Consider the following 24,927-nt stretch of genomic DNA (forward strand, 5'->3'; position numbering starts at 1 on the left):
CCTAGGTGACCCCTGAAATCGCCACAGCCTATGAGTTTCTGACCATAGGGCAGAGGACCTCCCTAAGGCCCCACCTAAAAGTGCTCTAAAAAATAAAGTCTATTTTTTTAAAATGCTCAAGCCAAAAGAAGGCAGAAAAAGAGGAAAAGGGGAACAAAGAAAGATGGGACAAACGGAAACCAAATAGCAAGACGATAGATTTAAATGTAACCTTACCGGTGATCACATTACAATAGTTATAAACACCTCTTTTAAAAGGTAGAGATTGTACGCTTGGGTAAAAAACAAAGATCGAACTATCCGCTATGTATAATAAACCCACCTTAAATATAAGGGCTAAAAGTAAAGGGATGCTAAACGCAATGGGGTACCCTGGATTGGGCTCTGGCACAGGAAGGAGAAAGGCACATAAAGGGGAAAGTGGTGAAATTCAAATAAGGTCTGCAGTTAACAGTAGTGTGCCAGTATTGGTGTCTTAGTTTTAACAAACATACTACAGCATTGGGGGAAACTGGGTGTAAGGTAGGAAGGACTTTGAATTATCTTTACAACATTTTTGTAAGCCTAAAATTACTCTAAAACAAAAAGTTTAATTAAAAAACAAGTAAAAGGATGGAAAAAAAGATCAACTGTGGTAACAGTAACAAAGTGACACGCAGTTATCAACAGAAAAGTTTTTAATAACAGAAAATGGGAAGGAAATCGCTGCATCTTAAATACCACCTGCTATAACTACAGTGACCGGCGCGTGAACTGGACTGGATAATTCTAAATCAGAGCCCTGGGTGGAAACAGCTGGCATACTCAAAAGATTAGTTGCAAGGAGTTTAAAGAAGGGCCTTTTTAACTTGGGATGGTCCCAATTCCTCAGCCGGACATCGATGGCCTTTCAGGATCTGCTACCTGCCCACCTCCACAGATCTATCTCTTGACGCCAGGACCCCGCACACTTCTGTTCTGCCACAGCCACCTGACCCCCGCCGTCTCCCCAAGGTACGCTCGTTTCCCGCCTCTGTGTGTTAGCACACGCCATTCCCTCTGCTAGGTACGCCATTCCAGTTTTATTTACTAGGGTAGCTCCCCTTTCCGGCTGGAGGCTATTCTCATGTTCTCTTGCCTTCTTTGGGTCCATCATTCTTTTCCCTCGTCTTCCACATCACTACACGATGGGTAGTCTTAAAACTCTCATCACACTAATTTGTGTCTAGGAATAGTAATGGCTACCACCAACTGAACCAAAACAAGGATGCATGGAAGGGCGCGGAACCTGCGAACTATGCCGCGCGTGTCCCCTCGGAGCCACCGTCCCCACCCCGGCTTCCGGCTTGCATTAAGAACGCCCACTGCGTGGTAGCGTAGGCGGAAGGGGGGGGCTCAAATCAAGCTCGTGGCGTCTATTGGCTGCCTGGGGACGAGGGAGGCGGGGCGAGGCCTTCGCGTGACGTCAAGACGCCACGGTCCGGGCGTCGAAGCCCAAGGAAGACAAGAGCCAGCCGGGTGGGGAGCAGTACTGCGGCCGTGCTGCTATCATTTGAAGCCGCCGCTGATGAGTCCCGGGGGCTTACGGACGAGGTGGGTGTACTGAGCGGCGGCGGGCGGACGGGCGGGCGGAGGCGGCGTTTCCTTTTGGCCTTACGCCCCGCGGGCCCCGAGGCCTCGGCGATGGTCGCACCAACGGACGCCGCGCGCGAGCGACGACAGGGTGTGGCGGAGCCCGCGCCACTGGGCCTGCGCACGAGTGGTGGGGAGTGCGGCTGCGCACCCTCGCGCCTGCGCCGTCGGCCTTTGCTCCCCACCAGCAAGCTCGGAATTCTTGGGCTCAGAGCACCCCTTTCTTCAACCCCCATTGACTCGTCACTTTCTTCGGGAGGACCACGTTGCTCCTGGCGACGGGCAGCCCTTGCGCTGTCTTCTCCCCGCTCCCCGCCCCCCGGGGACGTGGTGCGCACGCGCGGCTTGGCCGGGGCGGTGGCTCCGGGGCCGGTGGCGAGGATCCGGGCGAGCTCTTCCTCCACCGGGAGCCCTCCTGTGCCTTCCCCGGGCCTGCGGGACGGCCAGGTGCCCTCCTGCCTCCGGTTCTCGCCCCCGCCCAGAAACCTCCCTCCAGGCTCCCCCAGACCTTACCCCCACATTTCTTCCTGTCCCGGGGCTCCCCCCGCTATTCTCGCTCGTGACCCCCCCCACCTCCCTGCCCCCCACCCTTCCGCCCAGTTTCGTTCGGGCTCTTCTTTATGGCTCGTCTTCTCTAGGGTTTTTCCCAGTTCCAGACTTTTGGTCTTATTTCTCCACTTCTTGTAGGATTTTCGGGTTCTCCAGCGGGACTCGCCTTTGAGCACCCCCATACTTCTCAGTTCCTTTCTCAAGTCTAGGTCCCCCAATTCTTGCCCCCAGGACATTCCTTCACGTTCTTGCCGTCCTCTTCTCTTCATCCCACTCCAAGTCCCTAAAGATGTTTTGGATCTCTTGGGGGCGTCCCCAAAGTTTTCCCTTCAGACCCCCAACCAAGGGGCTCGCTTCTTCTCTCTCCCAGGTTTACTGCTGCTTCTAGGAATCTCCCATGTACGGTGTTCTCTATCCTTAGGGACCTTCCTGAAATTAGTCGTCTAAGAGCTTTCTAAGAAGTCATTTCTTCATTCCCGGGGTTCCTCTCTGGCACCCTCAACTTTTTCCTGCTCCAGGAGTAACTTCCAGAAATCCGCTTTTCCTCCCAGACTTCTCCATTCTCCAGTGTTCTCTTTTCTCAAGGCTTCCTCAGACGCTTCCCTCTTTACAGACTCTCTCTCAGGGGTCTTTCCAGGTCTCCCAGCCTGGAGGTTCATTTAGCCCTTGTTTATTAGAGCTTCTTCTCAGAAGCCGTCTTCCTCCTTGCTCCTTGCCTGAGGTCCCCCACCCTGCTCTCTGACCCTGTCCCTGTTTCGGGGTTTCCCTCGAACCCTTCCCTTTTTTCACATGGGCTTCCGATCCTTCTCTTTCTCTTTGGTAAACTCATTTGGACTTCCCTGTTTTCAAATCCTTTGTTTTCCACCTAGAGCATTGCAGAGGGGCCAGGGTCTTTCCCTCAGGCTGTAGCCCTTTAATTCCACACCCAGAATTCTCTTCAGATTGTTTACCCCTTGGCTCCTTCTTTTTCAGATTCACTTTTCTGTCTGGCTTCTCGTGAGCCCATTTGCTTCTCTTCTGTATTTGTTGACATGTTTCTTGCTCCTTCTGGAGTCTCCCTAATTCGTTCTTTTTCTTGCAGGCAGTGAAAAAGCAGTCTGGCTCCCGAGGTCCACCCCGTACACCCCAGGGTCCAGATGGCGGCCAACGTGGGTGATCAGCGTAGCACGGATTGGTTAGTGAGGCTAGAGGGACGGGGGTCAGAGGGGAGGGCGAGAGGAAGCAAGACCCAGTGTTGTCTTCTGGATGGGCCGTCACACAGCAAGGGGGGACATGATACCAGAGCCCCTGGGGTAGGGGTGCGGATGAGGCACTCCTTTGAGCTTTCATCTTTCGCAGTACAGTGCTTGTTTCACAGAAGTGCGATGATTCATTCCATGGGCTGCGATTAAGGGGCAGCCTCCGACGCTTAATACTCAGTTATTTATTTTTTTAATTCCTCGTTTTTTCCAAAACAGTGTGATGATTTTCTGACTGAGGTGGTATCAGACAGAATTTGTGGTTTCATAAAACATTTAGATCTGCTAGGTATCAGGTCTTGTTTTAAGTCCTGTGGTTACTGGTAATCCTTTTGTTTGATTTTTAACATCTGTATGTAGCAGGCATCTGGAAAAGTACCTTAGGTAGGTAATCGCATCTATCGCTCACTGAAAACTGTGAAGCAGAAACTGGCTGTCAGTGTGTCACAGATTAGAAAATTGAGGCTCTGGGATTCAAGCCCTGGTGTTTGCCTGCTTCCACCCTGCCCACCGTGTGCAGTGGGAGAATGGGCTGACTCGATGTCCTCTGTCTGCAGGTCCTCTCAGTACAGTATGGTGGCCGGGGCAGGCAGAGAGAGTGGCATGGAGACCCCCATGCACGAGAACCCCGAGTGGGAGAAGGCCCGCCAGGCCCTGGCCAGCATCAGCAAAGCGGGAGCTGCCGGCAGCTCTGCCAAGGCCAGCAGCAGCGGGCCCGTGTCCAGTGCACAGGTGAGCAGCGTCCCCGGGGGACCCGCGTCCCCTGAGCGGGCGTGGGGCACACGCACACGCTGGGTGTCCTCTCGCATCACCAGGGCAGGGTGCTCTGAAGATGTCCTGGGAGCCCTTGCGTAGGGGAAGCAAGTCTGTCTGCTTGAGTCTAGGGCACCACGTGGTCGTGTGCCCTGGGCATCCAGCCTGAGGAGGGAGGGGTGCTCGTGTCGGTGGTAGAGGTGGTGGCTCTCTGGAGAGATGTGGACCCAGTTCTGTCCCTCGGCAGTGAACCACCGGTGAACAGACCTGCCCTGGCGGGGCCCTGGGCTCCTGCTTCCAGCACTGATGGCACGTGGTTCTCTCTCTGCACAGTATGTGTCACAGGCAGAAGCCTCAGCTCTGCAGCAGCAGCAGTACTACCAGTGGTACCAGCAGTACAACTACGCCTATCCGTACAGCTACTATTACCCTGTGGTGAGTGCCCGCCCTGCCCGGCAGGGGCAGGCGGCGGAGGGGCGGAGGTGGGATCAGCCGGGCAGGGTCCAGGGGCAGTGGGTGGGTTGACCACAGCCGTGACAACTGCTGGAAAACCCTCCCTTAGCTCGTGGTCCACAAGGTAAATGCCCAGGTCCTTCCGTGGCCACCCACCCTGCCCTCCCCTTGCTCACGTTGCCACAGACTCCTCCACCTCAGCACACACCAAGTCCACCCTTGCTCCTGCCTCAGCCCTTTTCTGGTGTCCCGACACTCGCTGTGTCCTTGCCCAGCAGAGGGCTGCCCGGAGAGCGCCTGCAGAGTGCCCTTACTGGGACAGGCTTTACTTAGAGTGTCATTCCCTCCGCTCACCCTGCCACTTGGCTTCTCTGCTTGGCTTTTTTTCTTTGCTTACTGTTGGCTGTGTTGCGTGTCTACTGTGGCACGTACTTTGAGTGCAAAGTTCATTTTGTCTTTACTTTCCATTGTATTGTAGTGTTTAGATGGGTTGGTACTCAGTAAATAGTTGTTGAAGAGAGTGGAATGTGGGACAGATGGAGGTGATCATTTTATTTGGTAATTTTTCAGCATGAGGGAGTTGGGCGCTTTTAGGCGGTGGAGAGAGGGAGGGTGAGAGATCGGTAAAGGATCGCAAACTGAGCAGCTGGGAGAGAGGGGCAGGTCTCGGCCTCTGGGGAAGGAATCGGGCCCGCCGCTAAGCCCTGCTTGCTGTGCCCTCGCCAGAGCATGTACCAGAGCTATGGCTCCCCCTCCCAGTACGGGATGGCCAGCTCCTACGGCTCAGCCGCACCGCAGCAGCCGTCCGCACCGCAGCACCAGGGGACTCTGAGCCAGGTAACGCCCTAGCCCCGCCCCAGCTCCTGTCCCGCGCGCGGGGGGGTGGTGGGCCAGCGGTGCGGACAGCTGCGTTACTTAAGCTGCTCCTGCCGAGCGGTTCCTGATCTGAGAACGAGGAAGGCAAAGCATCATGTTTGGAACCAGGGTGGGTTCAGGGCTTGGGCACGGCCAGGGGGCTGAGGTGTCGGGGTGACGGTGGGAGGACTTGTGGCGTGGCAGCCTTTTCCTGTGCTTCCCCTCAGCACGTGGCCACACGCGGACAGTCTCGCTCCCACACTCCAGCCTTGCACTTCACGTGCGGCTGGGAGGCGCAGTGGAGCTCCCGCCGGGGAGGTGGGCAGACCTGGGTGTGAACCCCAGCGGCCCCGGCGGCGAAACTACAAGTCACGCTCTCTCTGCGCCTCACGCGGTGCCATCCGGGGGGAAGGATGGCGGCTTTATCGCGGGGCTCCCGCAAGCGTGTGCCACGCGTGTGTCTTGACGGGCACGTGACACGTGCTCGGACAGTGACCGCCGGGCGGGGGTGCCGTCGGGGGCAGACGCCGCCGCCCAGCAGCGGGAGCCGTGGGGGAGTAGCGCGGTGCCTGAGCCGCTGGGCCGTGGGCGGGGCGGGGCGGCTGTCGTTGCCGAAGCCCCCCCTCGAGAGGCGCTCTGCGGGTGCGGGTGGCGAGGTGGGGAGCGTCCGGCTGCGGAGCTGAGCGCCGAGGTGGGCGAGGGCCAACCCGGGGCGCCCGCTCCCGCCTCAGCGGCTGCTCCGCCCGCAGCCCCCGGTCCCGGGCATGGACGAAGGCCTGTCCTACCAGGCGCCCCCTCAGCAGCTGCCAGCGGCCCAGCCCCCTCAGCCATCCAACCCCCCGCGCGGGGCTCACCCTCTGAGCAGCGGCCCGCAGCCCGGGACGGCCCCTGCCGCGCAGCACGGCCAGGCAGGGTCCGCCTCGGGCCAGGCCTACGGGCAGCACAGTTACAGCGAGCCCGCCAAGCCCAAGAAGGGCCAGCAGCTGTGGAACCGCATGAAGCGTGAGTGGCCTTGGGCCGTGGAGGGCAGGGGGCCACCCGGGGCTCCTGGCGTCGGAACGGGCGCCCTTCTCTGGAGCTAATGGCTCCTGCCCCGGGGGTGGGGCCGGGGCCGCCCATGTGGGCCTGGGGGGGCCTCACCCCAGCTTTCGCTGCCCTCACAGCGGCCCCTGGGACTGGTGGGCTCAAGTTCAACATTCAGAAACGGCCTTTCGCTGTCACAAGCCAGAGCTTCGGCTCCACCACGGAGGGCCAGCACGGCAGCTTCGGCCCCCAGCCCAACCCCGAGAAGGCCCAGAACCACAGGTGAGGGCCACCCCCTTGCCCTGCCCCAGCCCCGGGGCACCGTGCTCAGCATCTGCGTGCGGCCGCCGGCACCGCCTGCTGCTTAGAAAGCAGAGAGCCCCCCCGCCGCCCCCCGCGGGCTCCCCCGCGCGCCCGCCCGTGAGGGGCGGCGATGGCGGTCCCGGCTGGGTCGTGGGGTGCCGCTCCCCAGCCGAGCGTCCGCAGCTGCCCTGCCTCCGCCAGGGGGAGCCTGACCGGGAAGCCCGACGACTGGCCGCAGGACATGAAGGAGTACGTGGAGCGCTGCTTCACCGCCTGCGAGTCGGAGGAGGACAAGGACCGCACGGAGAAGCTGCTCAAGGAGGTGCTGCAGGCGAGGCTCCAGGACGGCTCGGCCTACACCATCGACTGGAGCCGGGAGCCCCTGCCGGGGTGCGTGGGGCCGGGGCGCGCTCGGGAGGGGGCCCCGAGGAGGGGGAGCGAGGAGATCGGGCCCCGGGGGCGGGAGGCTGCCAGGGGTCGGGGTCCCGGGGGCGAAAGCGCGGAGGCGGGAGGTGTGCTACTCGGCGGCTGCGAGCAGCCTCTAGACACGCAAAACCCTGGGATTGTCTCCCACCTGAGCGTCGTGTTAGCCGAGTGGCTTGGGTAAGTGCCCTTCCTCCCGAGCTCGCGTGTGCAGGGGCGGGTGGCAGGCGCCGGGGATGTCGGGGCGCCGGGTGGTGATGCCCTGCCCTGCTATATCCCCAGGCTGACTCGGGAGCCTGTGGCTGAGAGCCCCAAGAAGAAGCGGTGGGAGGCCCCTAGCAGCCTCCACCCTCCCCGGGGGGCAGGCTCAGCGACCAGGGGCGGGGGTGCCCAGTCCCAGCGAGGGACGCCCGGGGCTGGGGGTGCTGGCCGAGCCCGGGGCAGCAGCTTCGCCAAGTTCGGCAACCGCAATGTCTTCATGAAGGACCGCAGCTCCTCCTCCAGCACGGACTCGCGCTCCCGCTCCTCCTCCCGCTCCCCGACCCGCCACTTCCGCCGCAGGTGCGCAGCCTGCGCGGTGGGGGGGCGGGGGGCGGGGCCGCTTCAGGCCTCACCGGTGTGCTCCTCCGCGCAGTGACTCGCACTCGGACTCCGACAGTTCCTACTCAGGGAATGAGTGTCACCCTGTGGGCCGCAGGAACCCGCCCCCCAAGGGCCGGGGAGGCCGGGGGGCCCACATGGACCGGGGCCGAGGCAGGGCGCAGCGTGGGAAGAGGTGAGGCTGTAGGGGGGCCGGGGAGGGGGAGGGCTGTGTCTGGGCAGCGGGGGCGAGGTGGGGGCTGGTGCCACGCTTGCCCCCTCAGGGCCCCCTCCTCCCTCCCTCCCCCCCCAGGCACGACCTGGCCCCCACCAAGCGCAGCCGCAAGAAGATGGCGGCCCTGGAGTGTGAGGACCCCGAGCGCGAGCTGAAGAAGCAGAAGCGGGCGGCGCGCTTCCAGCACGGACATTCCCGCCGCCTGCGCCTGGAGCCCCTGGTGCTGCAGATGGGCAGCCTGGAGAGCGGTGGGGCCGACCCCGACTGGCACGAGCTGCAGATCGTGGGCACCTGCCCCGACATCACCAAGCACTACTTGCGTCTCACCTGCGCCCCCGACCCGTCCACCGTGCGCCCCGTGGCAGTAAGTGCCCCCTGGCAGTGAGGGCAGGTCCTCCCTGTGAGGCCAGCGCCGGCACCAGGCCTCCGAGGCCAACGCTGCAAGGATGGCAGAGGCAACGTGGGAGGAGGTGGTGGGGCGGGCAGGGGTCTGGCTCGGGCAAGACCCTGACCTGCCTGTGCACAGGGGGCCTGTGGCTGACCGGGCCCCGGAGGCACCGAGAGGTGAACTGAACCCAGAGCTTGTGCTTCAGAGCCGAGTTCAGGGCCTGTGGCCTCGTCGGAAGGCTGGGCCGGCCTCTGAGCCTCCGTCTCCTGCTTAGGAGACGAGAAGGAAGCCGGTGTCCCCAGCCAGTGCCTGTGAGACACTGGGACATCCATGTCCCGACATCCCCTGAGGCCCGAGCTGGGGGCAGGGCTGATGTGTCCCCCCGGGGCACACGCGTGGCCTGCGCTGACGCAGAGACTGTGTGCGTACTCTGAACGCTTTAGGTTCTACTCCCTTTAATGTCAGGGTCGAGCCACTGGGTGGGTTTAATGTTGCAGCCCCCGCTCTAGGACCCCGAGTTTGTGGAACCGTGGCAGGTTTTAGCACATCCTTGCTCTCCCTACTCAGGTCACGCTGAGCCACGATTCACCTCTTTCCCAGGTTTTGAAGAAGTCGCTGTGCATGGTCAAGTCCCACTGGAAGGAGAAGCAGGACTACGCCTTTGCCTGCGAGCAGATGAAGTCCATCCGGCAGGACCTGACGGTGAGGCGGGTGCCGGGGAGGGGGCCGCACTGTTGGGTCCCGCCCTGCTCCGGTGTGACACCTGCTCTCCCGCCGCCCAGGTGCAAGGTGTGCGCACCGAGTTCACGGTGGAGGTGTACGAGACCCACGCCCGCATCGCCTTGGAGAAGGTGAGGGGCTGACGGGATTCCCTCGGCTTCCCCCGCCTGCCCCCCGCCCCGCCGTCCTGGCCTCACTCTGCTCCTCCCTCCACGCCCCCCAGGGTGACCACGAAGAGTTCAACCAGTGCCAGACGCAGCTCAAGTCACTGTATGCTGAGAACCTGCCAGGCAACGTGGGCGAGTTCACTGCCTACCGGATCCTCTACTACATCTTCACCAAGAACTCAGGAGGTGAGGCGCAGCCCCGCAGAGCGGGGCGGCCACGGGCCCCCAGGTCCCGCCCTGCTCACCTCCTTGTCTCCGGCCGCAGACATCACCACGGAGCTGGCGTACCTGACGCGGGAGCTGAAGGCGGACCCTTGTGTGGCCCATGCCTTGGCGCTCAGGGCAGCCTGGGCTCTGGGCAACTACCACCGCTTCTTCCGGCTCTACTCGCACGCGCCCTGTATGTCTGGCTACCTCGTGGACAAGTTTGCAGACCGGGAGCGCAAGGCCGCCCTCAAGGCGATGATCAAAACGTATGTGACGCTGAGCTCTCCCCCTGGCCCTCTGCTCTGCGGCCTCACCGCCGCCCGCCGCCTCCCCTCCGTTCCCCGCTCCCCTCCACACCTCCACCTCCGGGTGCCAGGCCTCCGGCTCCCCTGGCCTCCCTGCGTCAGGTCCTGGTCTTCTCTCCCCTTCTCTCTTTTCCGCACTCGGCCCTCCCCTCTGGTCCCTCCACTTTCCAGCGCACGGCAGGCCCTCCTCCGTCGTCCTCTCTCACTGCTCCGGGGTCCCCTGCCCCTTTGCCTCTCTTTGCCTTTTGCTCGTATCACTCTGGACCCCACTTTGTCTTCTCCGTGCTCCGGGCTCCCCTTCCTCCAAGGCCTCTGCCCACCTTCGGCGCTCCTGTGGCTGGGCTCCCGCTCTGTGGGGACGCCCAGCAGAGGCGGCCCCGCCCTTGGCAGCCGCGGTCTCAGAGACGAGGCCCCGCTCCCACCCGAGCTGTTTTGAGAGCCCGGGCGCGCTCAGGGAGCAGGTGTGAGGCAGGGCAAGCTAGGCCGGGATGGGACCCTGTGCCCACGTTCCCAGTCAGGCGGGAGACGCCCCCAGGCCACGGCAGGACACCTCTCCCGTTGTCACAGCCAGGGCTCCTCCTGGCCTCTGCTGGTGGAGGCCGGGGGAGCTGCGCCGCGTCCTGCGGTGCACGGGGCGCCCCCCCGCTGGCTCCCCTGGCTGCAGTGTCGGTCTTGCTGAGGCTGGGAAGCCCTGCTCAGAGGACACGGGGCCTCGAGTGCCACGTCCGTTTGGTGGGAGCCGTGGGGATGGCTTGCAGCTGGGGAGGGACACTTACCGTGCAGGTTAGGAGACTCCTAGGATCCAGTTTGGGTCAAGCCAGTTTAAGGGCAAGGTGCGGGCAGGGGCCCTCGGGAGAGAGAGGAGGGAGTGGGGCAGACACAGAGGAGGCAGGGCCGCGGGACCCGCTTTCTAAGCCAGGAGGGAGGAGGAGGCCGGTTACCTGCAGGACCCTGGGCTGCCCCGGTGTGTCCTCCATGCGCTTCGGTGCCGCCCCCGGGCCGTGGCCGGGCAGGCCTCTGGCTGCCCAGGCCTCTGGCTGCCCCTCAGCACTCCCGTTGCCGCCTCAGCTTGCGTGTGCTTGGCCTGTCGTTGGCCTCCCGGTCTTGTGTCCCCCTGCTCCGGAGGGTGGCGTGGCTTCTCTCCGGCTCGCTGGCCCGGGCCAGCCCCGTGTTGGGGGGCAGCAGGCTCCTGAGCCCCGCCCCCCACGGACTTGCAGGGCTGTGAGGAAGTGGGGGCTTCAGGCAGGACGGGTTTGAGCGTTTTCTGCCACTTACTTCCTAGGTGACAGCGGCCAGGTGGCTCTGCCGCTGCGCTGTCCTCGGCGTGTGTCTGTACAGGGTAGGGTGACAGTTCTGGCAGGGAGCTCAGCGAGCTCACGGGGCACTTAGAAGAGCCGTTTCCTGGCACAGGCCAAGCCTCCTCTTAGCACTTGGACCCAGGTCAGGGCAAGCGGGGGGGCGGGTCCCCGAGTAGCCGCGCCCGGCCCCTGCCCCGGGCCACATGGGCCCTCTCCTGAGGGGCTGCCCAGGCCCCGGCCAGCAGAGGAGCCAGCCGGGCCCTTCCCTCCCGTCCCCTCTCCTCCCGCCCCCCGCACAGGTAAGTGAGGGGGAGGGGGGGCGCAGCCGGGGTTGGGGCCGCCCCACCCCGGGCCCCCCCGAGCCCCTGAGGGGGGAGGCCGGGGCTGGGGAGGGGCCGGCAGGTGACGCGCTGAGGAAACCTGCGGGTGCCCGACAGGGGGGCGCCCACTCCCTGCTCGTGGGGCCCTCCCGCGCCCGCCTCATCGCGCTCTCCTCTTGTCTCCGTAGCTTCCGCCCTGCGCTGCCAGTCTCCTACCTGCAGGCCGAGCTGGCCTTCGAGGGCGAGGCCGCCTGCCGGGCCTTCCTGGAGCCCCTGGGCCTGGCCTACACGGGCCCGGACAACTCCAGCGTCGACTGCCGCCTGAGCCTGGCGCAGCTGCCGGCCTTCTGAGCACCAGCGCCGCCGGGGGGGGGGGGGAGGGGGGCAGGGCTGCAGCCCCCCCAGCGCCGCCTCGGCGGGTTTTGTTTTTGAGCCGTGGACTTGGGGTGTAAATTAATTTGCGGGGAGTGGGCTCCAGGAAGAGCCACCAGCCCGGCCCCCATTTTCCCACCAGGGAGTCTGTACAGAGATTTTTCTACATTTTTATTTTTTGCCTCCAAGGGATGGGATTGGGCGGGGGGGACAGCAGAGGGTTTGGGGCACGGTCTGTAGGGTCGTCTGTGTCCACCTTGCACCTCTACTAATGCTGTCTCAGTGTTTTTTCTCTCTCTCTCTCGAGCTTGTACTCCGGTACCGACCCGGCACCCTGGCCCATCCCATGCCGGGGGGGGCCAGTGGAAGAAGACAGGCCGCTCCGCCCGTGCCCGCCTGCGGCGGGGGCACCAGCACACCAGCCCGCCACCCGCCGCCTCATCTGCCTCACCACAGACTCTTGTTGCCCAGCCCTCCGGGGGCCTCAGTGTTTGGGGCGAGGGGAGCCGCGTAGAGACTGTGCCCTGCCCGCGGCCCCCGACCCCAGAAACGCCAACGCCTCGCCACCGCCAGATCCGCACTGCCACCCCGCACTGAGGACTCCGGAGGCCATCGCGGGACCTCGACAGCCGGGCCGCCTCGTCTGCAGTTGTATTAAGTTGTCTCCGTGTCCCTTCCTCCCTCCACCCCCAGTGTTTCTTCTGGTTTTTTTTCCCTTCCCTCCCTCCCTCCCTCCCCCTCCTGCTCCCGCTCCCCCCTTGGTTCAGCACAGGTAAACGGTTACCCTCCCTCCCCGCCTCATGGATCACCAGCTCACGTCATGTTTCCTTCTCTTTTCTTTTTGTGTGTGTTTATTTAAGTTATTTTTTCTTCCTCCCCTTTTCTTTTCCGTCCTCCCTCCCTCTTCTGCCATGTAACTGGAGGATGTGCAATGAGTTTGCAAACAGCTGGACTGTCGGGCTGCTTTTTTTCCAGATGTTCCTCCTTTGCCTCCCCTACCCCTCCTCTCCCCTTCCCCTTTCCTTCCTTCATTCTTTCCTTGGAGCACTGAGCACCATTTGGAAGCTTGAGAGAAATCAAAATTAAAGAGAGAGAGAAAACACGCGTGCACGCTTTGTCCTTCTGCCTTGAGCTAGATTTCCTCTGGGTGTCTGGGTCCTGGCCTTTATTTCTTTTGGGGTTGAGATACCAGGGGGATCTCAGCCACGGCCTGGTAGGTGCCCCCTGACCTCCCCACGCAGCACAGCCAGAGTTTCCCCAGAGGCTGGCTCCCCAGCTCCTGCCTTGGGCTGAACCCAGGCTTGGGGAGGCCGACTTGGGAACCCTGGGGCACCTTGGCCAGGGTGAGGTGGGGGTGTAGCCCCCTGCAGGGCTGCAGCACTCTCAGCCCCCCGGCCTCCAGCCTCTGGCTGAGCACTCGGGCCATGTTCTCCAAAGGGGGGTCGGGGGGCGCACAGAGCACATGAGAGCCCAGGAATACCAGGCGCCTGAACCTCAGCCTCGGAGGGACCTGAAACCCGGGGTCCGAGAGCACGCCTCTGAGTGCATCGACCGCAGCCGCCAGCTCCCCGGGGCCCGCCAGCCTCAGCAGGGCCACTGTCAGGTGCAGGGCCTGAGCAGGCACTGTGAACGCCGCGCAAGCTGGTGCATTTCGTACCAGTTCTTCTTGGACCTTGGCCACCCCGGCCTGCAGCTCAGCCTCTGTCACCATGAGGGCCACGAAGTGCGTGGGGCGGGGCTGGCGAGGGCCCACAGCCCCGGCTGCTCCACCGTCCACGGGCCAGACCCCGGGACCCCACTCCACTTCCGTCTCAGAGAGGCCTTCCGAGGGCCTTCCCGGGGCTACCACAGCCGGCAGCTCCCCACCCGGGGGCTCCAGGTCCCCGGTAGCGGCGGCGGCTGGCTTCAGCGCCCTTCTTGGCTGCATCCACGGGGAACCTTGGCCTCCAGGGCCGCCCAACCCCCACTCCTGGATCCTCGATAATGTCCCCGCCAACCCCAGGCGCCCAGCTTCGGGGCTTCCGCCATCCGGGGCCAAGGCGGCCCGGAGTCCCGTCCAAGTTGGCTGTACGCGCCCTCCCGCACCGGTGCCAAGGCAGGTCGCAGCTACGCCGTCCAGTGCGCCTCCGGCCCCGGCCGTGTCCCCACCGCTGAGCGCACCTCCGGCCCCGTACGCGTCCTCGCCGTCACTCTCGTCCCCGGTCCCGGTCCCGTGCACGTCCCCGCCCCTGTCTCCGCCGTCGTGCGCGCCCCCGGTCCCGCGCGCGTCCACGCCGTCGCTCTCACCTCCGGCTCCGTGCACGTGCTCGCCGTCGCTCGCATGCCCGGTCTGGTGCGCGTCCTCGCCGTCGCCCGCCTCTCCGACCCCGTGCGCGTCCCCACCGTCGAGCGCATCCAGGATGGTGGACCCGCGGCCCGCAGCCAAGCCCGAGCCGAAGACGAGGTCCGTACGCGAGGCGCGGTCCCACACCAGACGGCCGCGGAAGCGGAAGTAGCGCACCCGGTGCTGCGGCACGGCCAGGACGCCCGGCCCGAGCGCCGCCAGAGGCTCGTCCCAGCAGAAGGAAAGGAAGGGCTCCTCGCGCGAACCCAGGAAGCGGTCAACGTAGCCCACGGAGAAGTCGGCCGGGTCGAGGCGCGGGTCCCAGCGGATGCGCTGGATGACGGCCGCAGCCGTGCGCAGCGGCGGCTTCTTGGTTTTGGCCTCGGCTTCGGGCTCGCCTCTAGGCTGCGGCGGCGCCGGGGCCCCGGGGTGGGGCTGGCGGCAGCGGGCACCAAAGCGGCAGCGGCCCTCCAGGAAGAAGCGGCAGGCCGGCGGCGGCGCGGGCTCCGCGACTCCGGCCCCCACGGGCGACTCCGGCCCCCCGGCAGCCGCCATGGGAGTGGGGTGCGTTGGCGCGCTCGCTCCGCTCAGGCTGTTCCGCACCTGGGTCAGTCCTGCCGGCACGGGCGCCAGGCGCCGCTGTGACGTCACAGGCGAGGCTCAGGCCCCGCCCCGACCTGGAAAGCACCTCGCGCGTGGGACGGCCCCCCGTGGTGCCCTGGGGGCGCCTGACCCTTGCAGCCAAGCGGTTTTTATCTGTGGCCCCGACCCCGGCCCCAATAATTTACATATGCGGCCCCGCCCCCAATCCAAATACCTTACAGGTGCGGCCCCGCCTTTTCTGGCCCCTTAGCGAGCTTGGCTCCGCTCCCTAATGATTTACAAGTGCGGCCCCGCCACTCTTGCTCCTTAGAGAACCTGGCCCCGTCCCTAGTCCACAGTGCTCTAAAGGTGCTGCCCCTCCACTCTTGCTCCTTAGAGAACCTGGCCCCGTCCCTAGTCCAGTGCTTTAACGATGCGGCCCCGCGCTCTCTTGGCCCCTGAAGAGCCTGGCTCGCACCGCCCCGACACGCCTAATGATTTGCATGTGCTGCCACGCCCCTCCGGGCCCTCGTTGGGCCGCGCCCTCCGCGGGACAACCGGACTCCTGTACGCTCAGAACGAACTTCGTAGCCCGGATTTGGGACGCAACTGTCGCCCTCGGGATAACACATCTTTGGGGAGTCCCTTTTCTACGGGGACCACGCCTCTTCCCGGCCATTTTTCCTGTGCGGCCGCTCCCGGGGTAAAGGACAGCTCGCCTGGGCTGGGTCCACTGGAGACACGGAGCTCACGGGGTCACAGCCGTAGGCCGGCCCGAGGGAGCGAGTCAGGCCGGGCCCGGGGCCGCGTCCGTCAGGCGGCGGCGGCGCGCAGCCAACACTGCTGAAAAAACCAGGCTGTGGGAGCGGCCACATCGGGACCCCGCCCCTGGGAGGGGCACCGCCCAACCACGCCCCTAGCCCTCTTAAAGGGGCCGCATCCCATTACACCAGGCTAATGCTGAGACCTCCACCCACCTGGCTGGGACCGGAACCCCACGTGACACACCTAGCTCTTAAAGGCACCAGGACCCCATCACCCCTCCCCGTACCCCCTTCCCACATGCAAAGTGAACAGACAAAACCCTGGGGCACAGACCTTGTCGGTTTATGTATAAAGAAGTGGGGCGCTGGACGGTAAGGGCGCAGGGAATGGGGGTGCCTACAGGCCGATGACGTCGTCCAGCTCGAGGTCCGCGTTGGGGAGGCAGCGGGCGCTAGGGTGCTGCGCCCCGGGGCCGGGGTCCACGTCGGGCTTGGCGGCGGCGGCGCCCGGACGTTCCGCGTCCATGACGCCCAGCACTGCGTCCAGCATGGAGGGGCCCAAATCCAGGTGGAAGGACAGCAGAGGGTCGGCGGGCGCTGGCGCGCGGAGGGCAGGCGGCGGGGGCTGCGGCACGGCGGGCGGCGGCGCGGAGCGCGGGGCCCCCGCGGGCGGCGGCCGGGGCTCAGGGGGCGGCCCGCCGCCGTGGCGGCTCAGGAACGAAGTGTCTCCGAAGGCGTCGCCGCCGCGCCCCACGTGCAGAGTGTGCCGGAAGTCGCCGAGCGGCGCGGAGATGGACAGAGCGCCGCGCTCCGGCCGCTTCTTGGGCTGCGCGGGGCCCAGCTGCTTCAGGACCGGCATCTGCGGGATAGGGACGGGTTAGCACGGCCTCCCCCGGGAGGACGCTACCGAGGCCTTCCGTGTTCCCAGCCCTGGGCCTAGCACGCCGTTCAGAGGATGCTCTCCATAAATACAGGATGATGGTGGTGGGATTGCTCCCATTTTACAAGTGGGGAAACTGAGGCTCCCAGAGGTCCGAGGTCACAGCTGCTTGATTCAAATCTCAGACTCAAATTTAGGTCTGCCCATATGTTAATTCCACCAAGAACTAACGTTTGAGCTTTTTATAGGTCAGAGAACAAGCAACATGCTTCACCAAACCTTCTGGACTGCTTCCCAAACCTGAGAGAAACTCCAGCTTGAACACAGGGCCATCCACCCTGAAGACAGGGCAGACTCTGTCCTTTAGGTGCAGCAGACACAGTGCCCAGGGCCCGCCACACTTCTAAGAGGCCCGCACACATGTTTAAACATTTTAATTTATTATTATTTTTTTGAACCTCTTGTCCTTTATTGAGGCCACTGGTCCACAGCTCCCGCAGGGCAGGGACACAGGCCCTGGTCTTCCTCTCCAGCCTCGCCTTTGGGGCCTGCAGAGCCCACAAAACCCCGGGGAGCGCAGATGAGACCCTCCCCCTCAACACATGGTGTACAGAAGCCCCTTCCCAGACGGGGCTGCCGTGTTTTATTTTAAAGCGTCTGGATTATGTTTGTCTTTATACCAACGCAGTCGTAAAATATAATTATGATATATATACATATATAATTATCTCCATGAAAGCTTTGCCTAGAACACACAAAAGTCATCATGTAGGCTGGCCTGAGGATTGTAATTTGGGAGGTTTAGGGTGGGCCTGGGAAATCTATATACTTGCACAGTATTTTATAATTTGAATTATCTGGTTTTGAAAGAAACATGTAAGTCTTACTTCTTGGAAAACAAGAGTAACAATAATAATCATGCAAATTTTGCTATTTTAAAACATGGCAAGAATGGCATAAATTCCAAACTGGCAGCTCATGAACTGTAAACTAGGTGCCCTATAGCCACATGACTGCATCAGACTCGATGGTAAATAGATCTGCCTGCCAACCTTTGCCCATATCCTGGAACTTGGCTGTTTCTATGGAACTTCTGGGAGGGACTTTGATGACCTTGTACTTTTGTTTTAACAGTCACTGTTATTATAATAATAACAATTTAAAAAAAAACAAAAAACCTTTCCATTTGAATTGAAGCCCCACCCTTTGCCAACTGTATGAATTGGAATAAATTATGTGATCGCTCTCTGTTTGTTTTCCATCTGGAAAATGGATAAAATAACACTACCTTCCTTGCAGGACACACAGAAATACTCAATCAAAGAAAACTATATTTTTAACAGTTCCAGCCAATTGATAGTGATAGAGTTGGGGAGGGGCATGTGTTCCCAAACAAAACTGTGGAACAAAATTTAGATCAAATCCTACGAAGCAGGCAAAGCAGCCAGCCTTGTGCTTTTAGTGACCAGCACCCTGGGAAAGATCAGTGATAACGTGGAGAAAAATTAAAGCCAAAAGGATTTGAAATAATCATAGATGGATATGTTCTGAGAGCTGCCCTCTCCCCTACCCAAACACACACACACACACTTTACAGTTACTTCTCTGGAAAAACCAGTCTTGATTTACCACCTCTGTTGTGTTTCTCAAACTTCCCTGACCTCAACCTAGATGAATAAATATATTTTATTGCAATCTGGCACACAGTCACCATTCCTTCCCCACCCCCCACCCACACCCCCTACATAAGGGAAACAAACATTTTATGAATTGAGACCTACTCTTATCACGTGCTAGGCACTCAGTTTCAATTCTATCTTATAAATGAATGAATGAATGACGCATTTATCCTGCACCATGCAGGATCTTAGTTCCCGGACCAGGGATCGAACCCACACTCCCACACCGCCCCCTGCAATGGAAGCACGGAGTCTTAACCACTGGACTGCCAGAGAACGCCCTATTATTCTTTTTTAATGCTGACCTCTGCTCATTAATGAATCTCAATCCTCAGTTTAAAAAAAAAAAAAAAAATCCTGTCTCAGAGCTAGCGGCACCCCTTATCCCTGGGCAGTGAGTCATAGTTCAAAACAGTAGAACTCAGAAAGCCAACTGCCCAGACTTGGATCTGACTGTGCCCACTGCTGTGTAACGTTGGGCAAATTACTTAACCTTTCTGACCTCACTTCCTCATCTCAAAAATGGAATGACGCTCATATAATAATTCAGTCTCTTTGCAAGAACTGGGGAGCTGTTGCCCATGGGAAGTCTTAGCACAGTAGCCAGCACGCAGCAAATGCTCAGTAAATGCTCAGCGGAGTCCTACTTCGGATCATTCTCCCTTGTCCCAGAGAAGGAAATAGATGCTCAGAGATGGTACATGACTTGCCCAAGGTCACAAAGCCAGCTCTGTGGGACTCCAGAGCCCAGAGTTACTGCTTCCACTGCCTGCTGCCCCTTGAACTGGCGCCTCCCTGGACGGCTCTCAGCTACTGCCTCTTCTCCCTGCCCACCCCCTACCTTGCCCCTCATCCCATCCTCCTATCACCCTACAAGGTGACATCACTGCCATTTTCCAGCACTTAGCAGCATATCAAGATCTTGGTTTCTGACACCAAACACAACAGGTTTGCCATTGCCTTTCTGTGGGACCCGGCACTAACTTCCTCAGCCTTAAGCCTTAGTTTACTCCTCTGAAAAATGGGAAATCAGAATGCCTGTTTGCAAGTGGTTGTCGTAGAGTATACTCATCATGCTGACATTTTATTTCCCGAGCACTTATTCTGGGCCAGGCAGGGGTCTAAGTGCTTCACACAAATGAATGAACTCATTTAATCCTCCGAACAACCCAGTGAGGGGAGACCGTTGTTATTTTGTCCGTTTTACAGATGTGGGTGGCACCTGAGGCACAGAGAGGTGAAGTAACTTGCCCTGGATCACACAGTAGCAAATGTTGGGGGCTGGATTTGGAACCCAGGCAGACGAACTCCGGAGTCAAAGGATGATATGAGATTGCTCACAGCCCCCAAAGGAGAGGGTGTGCAGACCCATGGAAAAAATAACGTTTTGATATCAAAGCCAGGGATTTCCTACACCCTTGACTGTGTTTGTTTGTTTGCTTTGCTTTTTTCTTTTTCCCATTCTAGATAAGAACAATGAGTTCAAAATTGTTTTTGAAAGCTACCACTTCTCCTCGCTAGCTCTGAGACCTCGGGGGCCAGCCACTCCGCTTCTCCGAGCCTCGGTGTCCCCTTGAACAGAAGGCTCTATCTCCCTTGTTGTGTGCTTGATGCAATGAGGTCATACTCGGAAAAAGGCCGTCACAGGGCCAAGCTCCATACAGAGGGGCTGTTGTGACAATCTTAAAGCAGGCAGAGAGCAGGAGCCAGGATGGGAGCCTGGGACGCGGAGAGCGCGCGCACTCGGCTAGGCCGCCTTCCTCCCGCCTCCACCCGCCCCCTCTCTTTCCGGGCCGAGGCTCCAGCTGCAGGGGTGGGGGGCACAGCTGGCTCACCTCTGTCCTCTCCGGGCCCCAGCCCCGCCAAGAGGAAATAACAACCCGCTCCAGATCCAGCCCGACTGGTTCTCAGCCCTTTAGGAGAGGCAACAAGGAGGGTGGGACCCAGACGGGACAGGGGGACCCGCGACTGGGAGCCCCCGACCCCCTCGGGGCTCCAGTGCGCGCTTCCTGAGGCCACGTGGCTGCGGCCCAGGATTTCAGCGGCCGTCGCCCCTTTGGCCGGCTGGCCGGCTCCCCTCCAGACCTGACCGGGGACCCTGGGCCACCACTGCCCCTTACCTCGTGGTCCTCGCTGAACCGGGCAGGCAAACTCTCAGGCTCCAGCTCAAGCTGGGAGCCCCCTCTTCTTGGTTCGGAGCCCGCCTCCGCCTCCTAGTCCCAGGCCCGCGCCTCCTTCCTTCTTCCTCCGGGCGGGATCTCACCTGGCAAAGGAAGCGTCCTGCGGAACCTGGAGGGCCATCCAGGACCCAGGCGGCCGGGCCCAGAGTGCCACCGCCTTCTCTGTCAGGTTCCAGGAGTCCTGGCTCCTAGCTCTCTTGATCCTTAGCCTCAGGAGTCCAGGTCCCCAGCCCCTCCTCCCTCGGACCCAGGAGTCCGGGCCCCCAGCCCCTCCCCCCTCGGACCCAGGGGTCCAGGGCCCCAGCCCCTCCCCCCTCGGACCCAGGAGTCCGGGCCCCCAGCTCCTCCCCCCTCGGACCCAGGAGTCCGGGCCCCCAGCTCCTCCCCCCTCGGACCCAGGGGTCCAGGCCCCCAGCCCCTCCCCCCTCAGACCCAGGGGTCCGGGCCCCCAGCCCTCCCCCCTCGGACCCAGGAATCCGGGCCCCCAGCCCCTCCCCCCTCAGACCCAGGAGTCTGAGCCCCAACCCGGGCAGACCCTGGCATGGAGCCCCTTCTTTACCTGCACCGGGATCTGAAGTGTCAGCCCCTCTCGGGGGCCATGGTAGGAGCCCAAGGGGGCGCAGAGTCACCGCGCAGTCCAGCTCAGTCTGTCTGGGGCGGAGAGGGTTAAGGCGTAGGCCCCTCCCAGCCTTCCTTATCCCCCAAAAGTTTGCCTCTAGGATTTAAAGGACTAGGAAGTAGCAGTGGAAAAGCTGAGGCCCCTCCGGGCTGAGTGCGGGGTGGGGGGGGGGCGGGGAGGAGGCTGGCACTGGGGGTGCGCCCGCCCGAGAACACGGCAGACGGGGCGGCCCCCAGCTCGGCCCCTCCCCCTGCCAGCCTGGAATTTCCTGAAACTGGGGAAGTCTGGCTGTGTAGAAGAATAATTTCTTCCAGATTGCAGCTGTTGAGGGAGTACGTGTGGGATTGAAAGAGAGAGAGAGCGAGAAACAGACCAGGTCGGGCAGCGAGACCAGCAGAAGGATGGATGTGAGCTCGGAGGCGCAGCTCTCACCCCGCTTTGGGGAGTTCCCCGGATGAATATCCCTGCCTGGAGCTCCTCGTCCGCAGAAGGGTCATTACATCACCGAGGGCCAGTGCCCAGCGGCGCCAAGAAGAGTCAGATTTGGGTGTGAGGAAGATCCCTCAGCGGCCAGCGTGCCAGACGGCCCGACCTGGGGGAGGCAGAGGCCCCGGGGAGGCGGCTGGCTCAGCTGTGCGCTGGGGCTGGGATGCTGGGGCTGGGGTGGGAGGGAGGGAGCTTCACAGATAACAGGGAGGTGTGGCTTGACCTGAATCTTGAAGGAGGAGCGGGAGTTCACAGGGCTGGAGACAGGAGGGAGGATATTCAGAGCGGCCGGGCCGCCGGGTGGAGCAGAGAGCACTAGAGCGCCGGCTGGAGTTCGCTTTGCCCGGAGAGATCGGCTCGAAAGCCATGGGGAGCCCACGCCTTGTCCTTTGTCCTGGGCAGGGCGCTGAGCAGGAAGAACAGGGTCGGATCCAGGTGGTAAAGGGTCCCCTCCACGATCCAGGAGGGGGAAGGAGTGGAAGCACGCTGGGATTCACACCCGAGGCAAAACTGAAGGTGGGGGTGGGGGAGTGGTCACGTGAACCTCAGTAACCACGACAAATGTTTACATGACAGAGACAAAAAGTGACAACAACCCAGGGACTTCCCCGGCGGTCCAGTGGTTAAGACTCTATGCTTCCACTGCAGGGGGCACAGGTTCCATCCCTGGTCTGGGAACTAAGATCCTGCATGCCACGTGGCGTGGCCACAAAATAAATAAATAAACAAATAAAAGTTCTAATTATTTTCTATTGATGTTAGCTTCACATAACATAAAATGACTCATTTTAAAGTGGTATTTAGGGGACTTCCCTGGTGGCGCAGTGGTTAAGAATCCCCCTGCCAATGCAGGGGACACGGGTTCGAGCCCTGGTCCGGGAAGATTCCCACATGCCGCGGAGCATCTAAGCCCGTGCGCCACAACTACTGAGCCTGCGCTCTAGAGCCCGCGAGCCACAACTACTGAGCCCGCGTGCCACAGCTCCTGAAGCCCACGCGCCTAGAGCCCGTGCTCCGCAACGAGAGAAGCCACCGCAACGAGAGGCCCTCGCACCGCAACAAAGAGTGGCCCCTGCTCGCCGCAACTAGAGAAAGCCCGTGCGCAGCAACAAAGAGCCAACGCAGCCAAAAATGAATAAATTAATTAATAAAAATAAATAAATAAAGTGGCATTTAGTACATTCACAATGTTGTGCAACCATCACCCCTATCTAGTTCCAAAACGCTTTCATCACCTCAAAAACAAAAACAAACAAAAACAAAACAAAAAACTCTTGTACCTGTTAAGCTGTCAGCTGGGGGCTGGTCTGCTCCAAGAGGCTGCCTGCATCCTTCTGGTGTTTTCCCTGTGTCTGTCCTCTGACAACGGTAGGTTGAGCCCCTCTTATGCTTCAGGTCTCCCTGATTTGCAGGCCTGCCCCATCTCCCTCTTCCCTCCAGCCAGAGAAGGTCCTCTGCTTTTAGGGCTCATGTGATTCGGCTGGGCCCACCTGGAAAATACAGGCGTTATACGTATATCACCATCGGTAATGGATATGTATTAATATATTACTTGGTAATCAATCAGTACAAGTTAATACAGAAGTATACATAATTTATGTCAAGGAATTGGACTTTGCAATGCTAAGGGCTGGAAAGCCTGAATTCCATAAGGCAGACTGGAAACTCTCAGTCAGGCTAGGAGCTGATGCCTCGGTCTTTGTTTCTGGTTTGGTTTGGTTGTTGTTTTGAGCCCCGCCGCGTGGCATGCAGGATCTTAGTTCCCCAACCAGGGATCAAACCCATGCCCCCTGCACTGGAAAGGCAGAGTCTTAACCACTGGACTGCCGGGGAAGTCCCTGATGCTGTGGTCTTTAAGGCAGAATTTCTTCCCCATTTTGCAGTGAAGGCCTTTCAACTGATTGGGTGAGGCCCACCCACATTCTCGAGGGCCATCTCCTTTACCTAGAGTCAGCTGGTTATAGACGTTAGTCACACCTACATAGCGTCTCCCCAGCCATACCTGGGTTAGTGTTTGGTTGGACAACCAGGTACTAGCCTGGCCAAGCGGGCAAGTAAAATGAACCATCACGCCAGGATAATCTCCCCGTCTTAAGGGTCCTAACTTTAATCTTGTGTGCAAAGTCCCTTTGCTACATGATACAACATATTCATAGGTTTCAGGGATTCATGTCTGGATATCTTTAGAGGTGCGTTCTGTCTACCCCAAGGACCCTCAGAGGGCAGATCCCGGGGGATGGTGGGGTGGCCACCAAGCTGGAGAGGCTGGGAGGAGAAGCAGGCATACAAGAGATGCTAGAGTCCACGCCCAGAGGAGAAGGAAGCAGGATCAGCTTCATGGGCGAGCGACCTGTGCAGTCACTGGGGTCGCCATGCCCAGAAGGGCCCTCTGCACTTGGTTGAATGGTTTCCTCTATCTTCACAGTATTAATCATTTTGAACAAGGGACCCCACATTTTCATTTGCAATGCACCCCGCAAATTAGGTAGCTGGTTCTGGACTGAAGTGAGGGAAGAGCAGGGTTCTGGGATGAAGCAGCTGAGAAGGGTGACACTGAGAGATAAGAAAAGGGGAAGGAACTTGGACGGGGGCCGGGGCCGGGCAGCAGCCAGAGAAAGAGAAGGAGGAGGAGGAGGGAGATGGGTTGCAGAAGCCCTGGGAGGACGCACAGGTCCCCTCTCTGCAGTCTCAGTCTGATTAAAAAAAAAAAGATCCACTGGATTTAATAGCAAGCCAGAGGTCACCGGTGGCCAGAGTGAGAACTGCCCATGGGGGCTGGGCGGCGTAAGCCAGATTGTAGCTGGGGAGGCGAGGGAGGGAGGAGATGAAAAAGTGCAGAGGACTTGGGAGTCCGCGAGCCCGCTGTGAAAGAAAGGAGAGCAAGACAGGATGGATATCTGGAGGGAGAGGTAGGGGTCAGAGAAGGAGTTTTGTTTCTTTGCTTGGTTTGGATACATTCGCTGCTATTTTGTTTCTTTTTTGAAAAAGTAATTTTTAGTTACATAAAGGATATCCTCCTTGTAAAGAGAGAGAGGAAAATAACCCTAACTAATAAGGTTTTTTGTTTTTTTTTTTACATAGACTTTTTTTTAACATCTTTATTGGCGTATAATTGGTTACAATGGTGTGTTAGTTTCTGCTTTATAACAAAGTGAATCAGTTATACATATACATATGTTCCCATATCTCTTCCTTCTTGCATCTCCCTCCCTCCCACTCTCCTTACCCCACCCCTCTAGGTGGTCACAAAGCACCGAGCTGATCTCCCTGTGCTATGCGGTTGCTTCCCACTAGCTATCTATTTTAGGTTTGGTAGTGTATATATGTCCATGCCACTCTCTCACTTTGTCTCAGCTTACCCTTCCCCCTCCCCATGTCCTCAAGTCCATTCTCTAGTAGGTCTGTGTCTTTATTCCCATCCTGCCCCTAGGTTCTTCATGAACATTTTTTTTTTTAGATTCCATATAAATACGTTTTAGCATACGGTATTTGTTTTTCCCTTTCTGACTTACTTTTGATGACCTTGTCCAATCCAAGCCCCATGAAACTAGTTTGCAGTATACACCTTCCAACTGGGCTGAGCTCTTATAAACACATACACCAGTGCTTCTGCAC

At 60.2% G+C, this 24,927-nt stretch overlaps 3 protein-coding genes across 5 annotated transcripts in view; 1 reads left to right on the forward strand and 2 right to left on the reverse strand.

Moving 5' to 3' along the window:
- The first annotated feature begins 1,438 nt into the window (after positions 1 to 1,438).
- On the forward strand, positions 1,439 to 12,899 carry LENG8 (leukocyte receptor cluster member 8). 3 transcript variants are annotated; one of them, XM_082436247.1, is made up of 16 exons: positions 1,440 to 1,572; positions 3,242 to 3,334; positions 3,956 to 4,130; positions 4,485 to 4,586; positions 5,331 to 5,441; positions 6,209 to 6,461; positions 6,623 to 6,764; positions 6,987 to 7,175; positions 7,491 to 7,769; positions 7,843 to 7,983; positions 8,101 to 8,386; positions 9,011 to 9,112; positions 9,193 to 9,261; positions 9,354 to 9,483; positions 9,563 to 9,770; positions 11,616 to 12,899. In XM_082436247.1, exons 2-16 carry the CDS (start codon positions 3,297 to 3,299, stop codon positions 11,776 to 11,778), a joined length of 2,388 nt encoding a protein of 795 aa, XP_082292373.1. In that variant the 5' UTR covers positions 1,440 to 1,572; positions 3,242 to 3,296; the 3' UTR covers positions 11,779 to 12,899. The 3 variants fall into 3 exon arrangements, with proteins under 3 accessions (XP_082292372.1, XP_082292371.1, XP_082292373.1); XM_082436246.1 differs by lacking the exon at positions 11,616 to 12,899 and having other exon boundaries at positions 1,439 to 1,572; positions 7,906 to 7,983; positions 9,563 to 10,371; XM_082436245.1 differs by lacking the exon at positions 11,616 to 12,899 and having other exon boundaries at positions 1,439 to 1,572; positions 9,563 to 10,370.
- On the reverse strand, positions 12,521 to 15,790 carry LENG9 (leukocyte receptor cluster member 9). Its single transcript, XM_082436529.1, has 3 exons — positions 15,107 to 15,790; positions 14,940 to 15,040; positions 12,521 to 14,736 (listed from the first exon to the last, which is right to left on the reverse strand). Exon 3 carries the CDS (start codon positions 14,675 to 14,677, stop codon positions 12,965 to 12,967), a length of 1,713 nt encoding a protein of 570 aa, XP_082292655.1. The 5' UTR covers positions 14,678 to 14,736; positions 14,940 to 15,040; positions 15,107 to 15,790; the 3' UTR covers positions 12,521 to 12,964.
- Positions 15,791 to 15,795: 5 nt separating this feature from the next.
- CDC42EP5 (CDC42 effector protein 5) overlaps positions 15,796 to 24,927 on the reverse strand; it is an 84,874-nt gene continuing 75,742 nt past the window's right edge. Inside the window, exons 2-6 of the mRNA XM_082436802.1 lie at positions 22,593 to 22,802; positions 21,259 to 21,718; positions 20,767 to 20,854; positions 20,148 to 20,290; positions 15,796 to 16,327 (exon numbers count right to left, since the gene is read on the reverse strand). Of these exons, the coding sequence (XP_082292928.1) occupies positions 15,866 to 16,327 (462 nt within the window). The 5' untranslated portion in view covers positions 20,148 to 20,290; positions 20,767 to 20,854; positions 21,259 to 21,718; positions 22,593 to 22,802 and the 3' untranslated portion in view covers positions 15,796 to 15,865. The remainder of the gene's footprint in view (positions 16,328 to 20,147; positions 20,291 to 20,766; positions 20,855 to 21,258; positions 21,719 to 22,592; positions 22,803 to 24,927) is intronic.

This window comes from Balaenoptera physalus (genome assembly GCF_965194825.1).
Source record: "Balaenoptera physalus genome assembly, chromosome: 19".
NCBI lineage: Eukaryota > Metazoa > Chordata > Mammalia > Artiodactyla > Balaenopteridae > Balaenoptera > Balaenoptera physalus.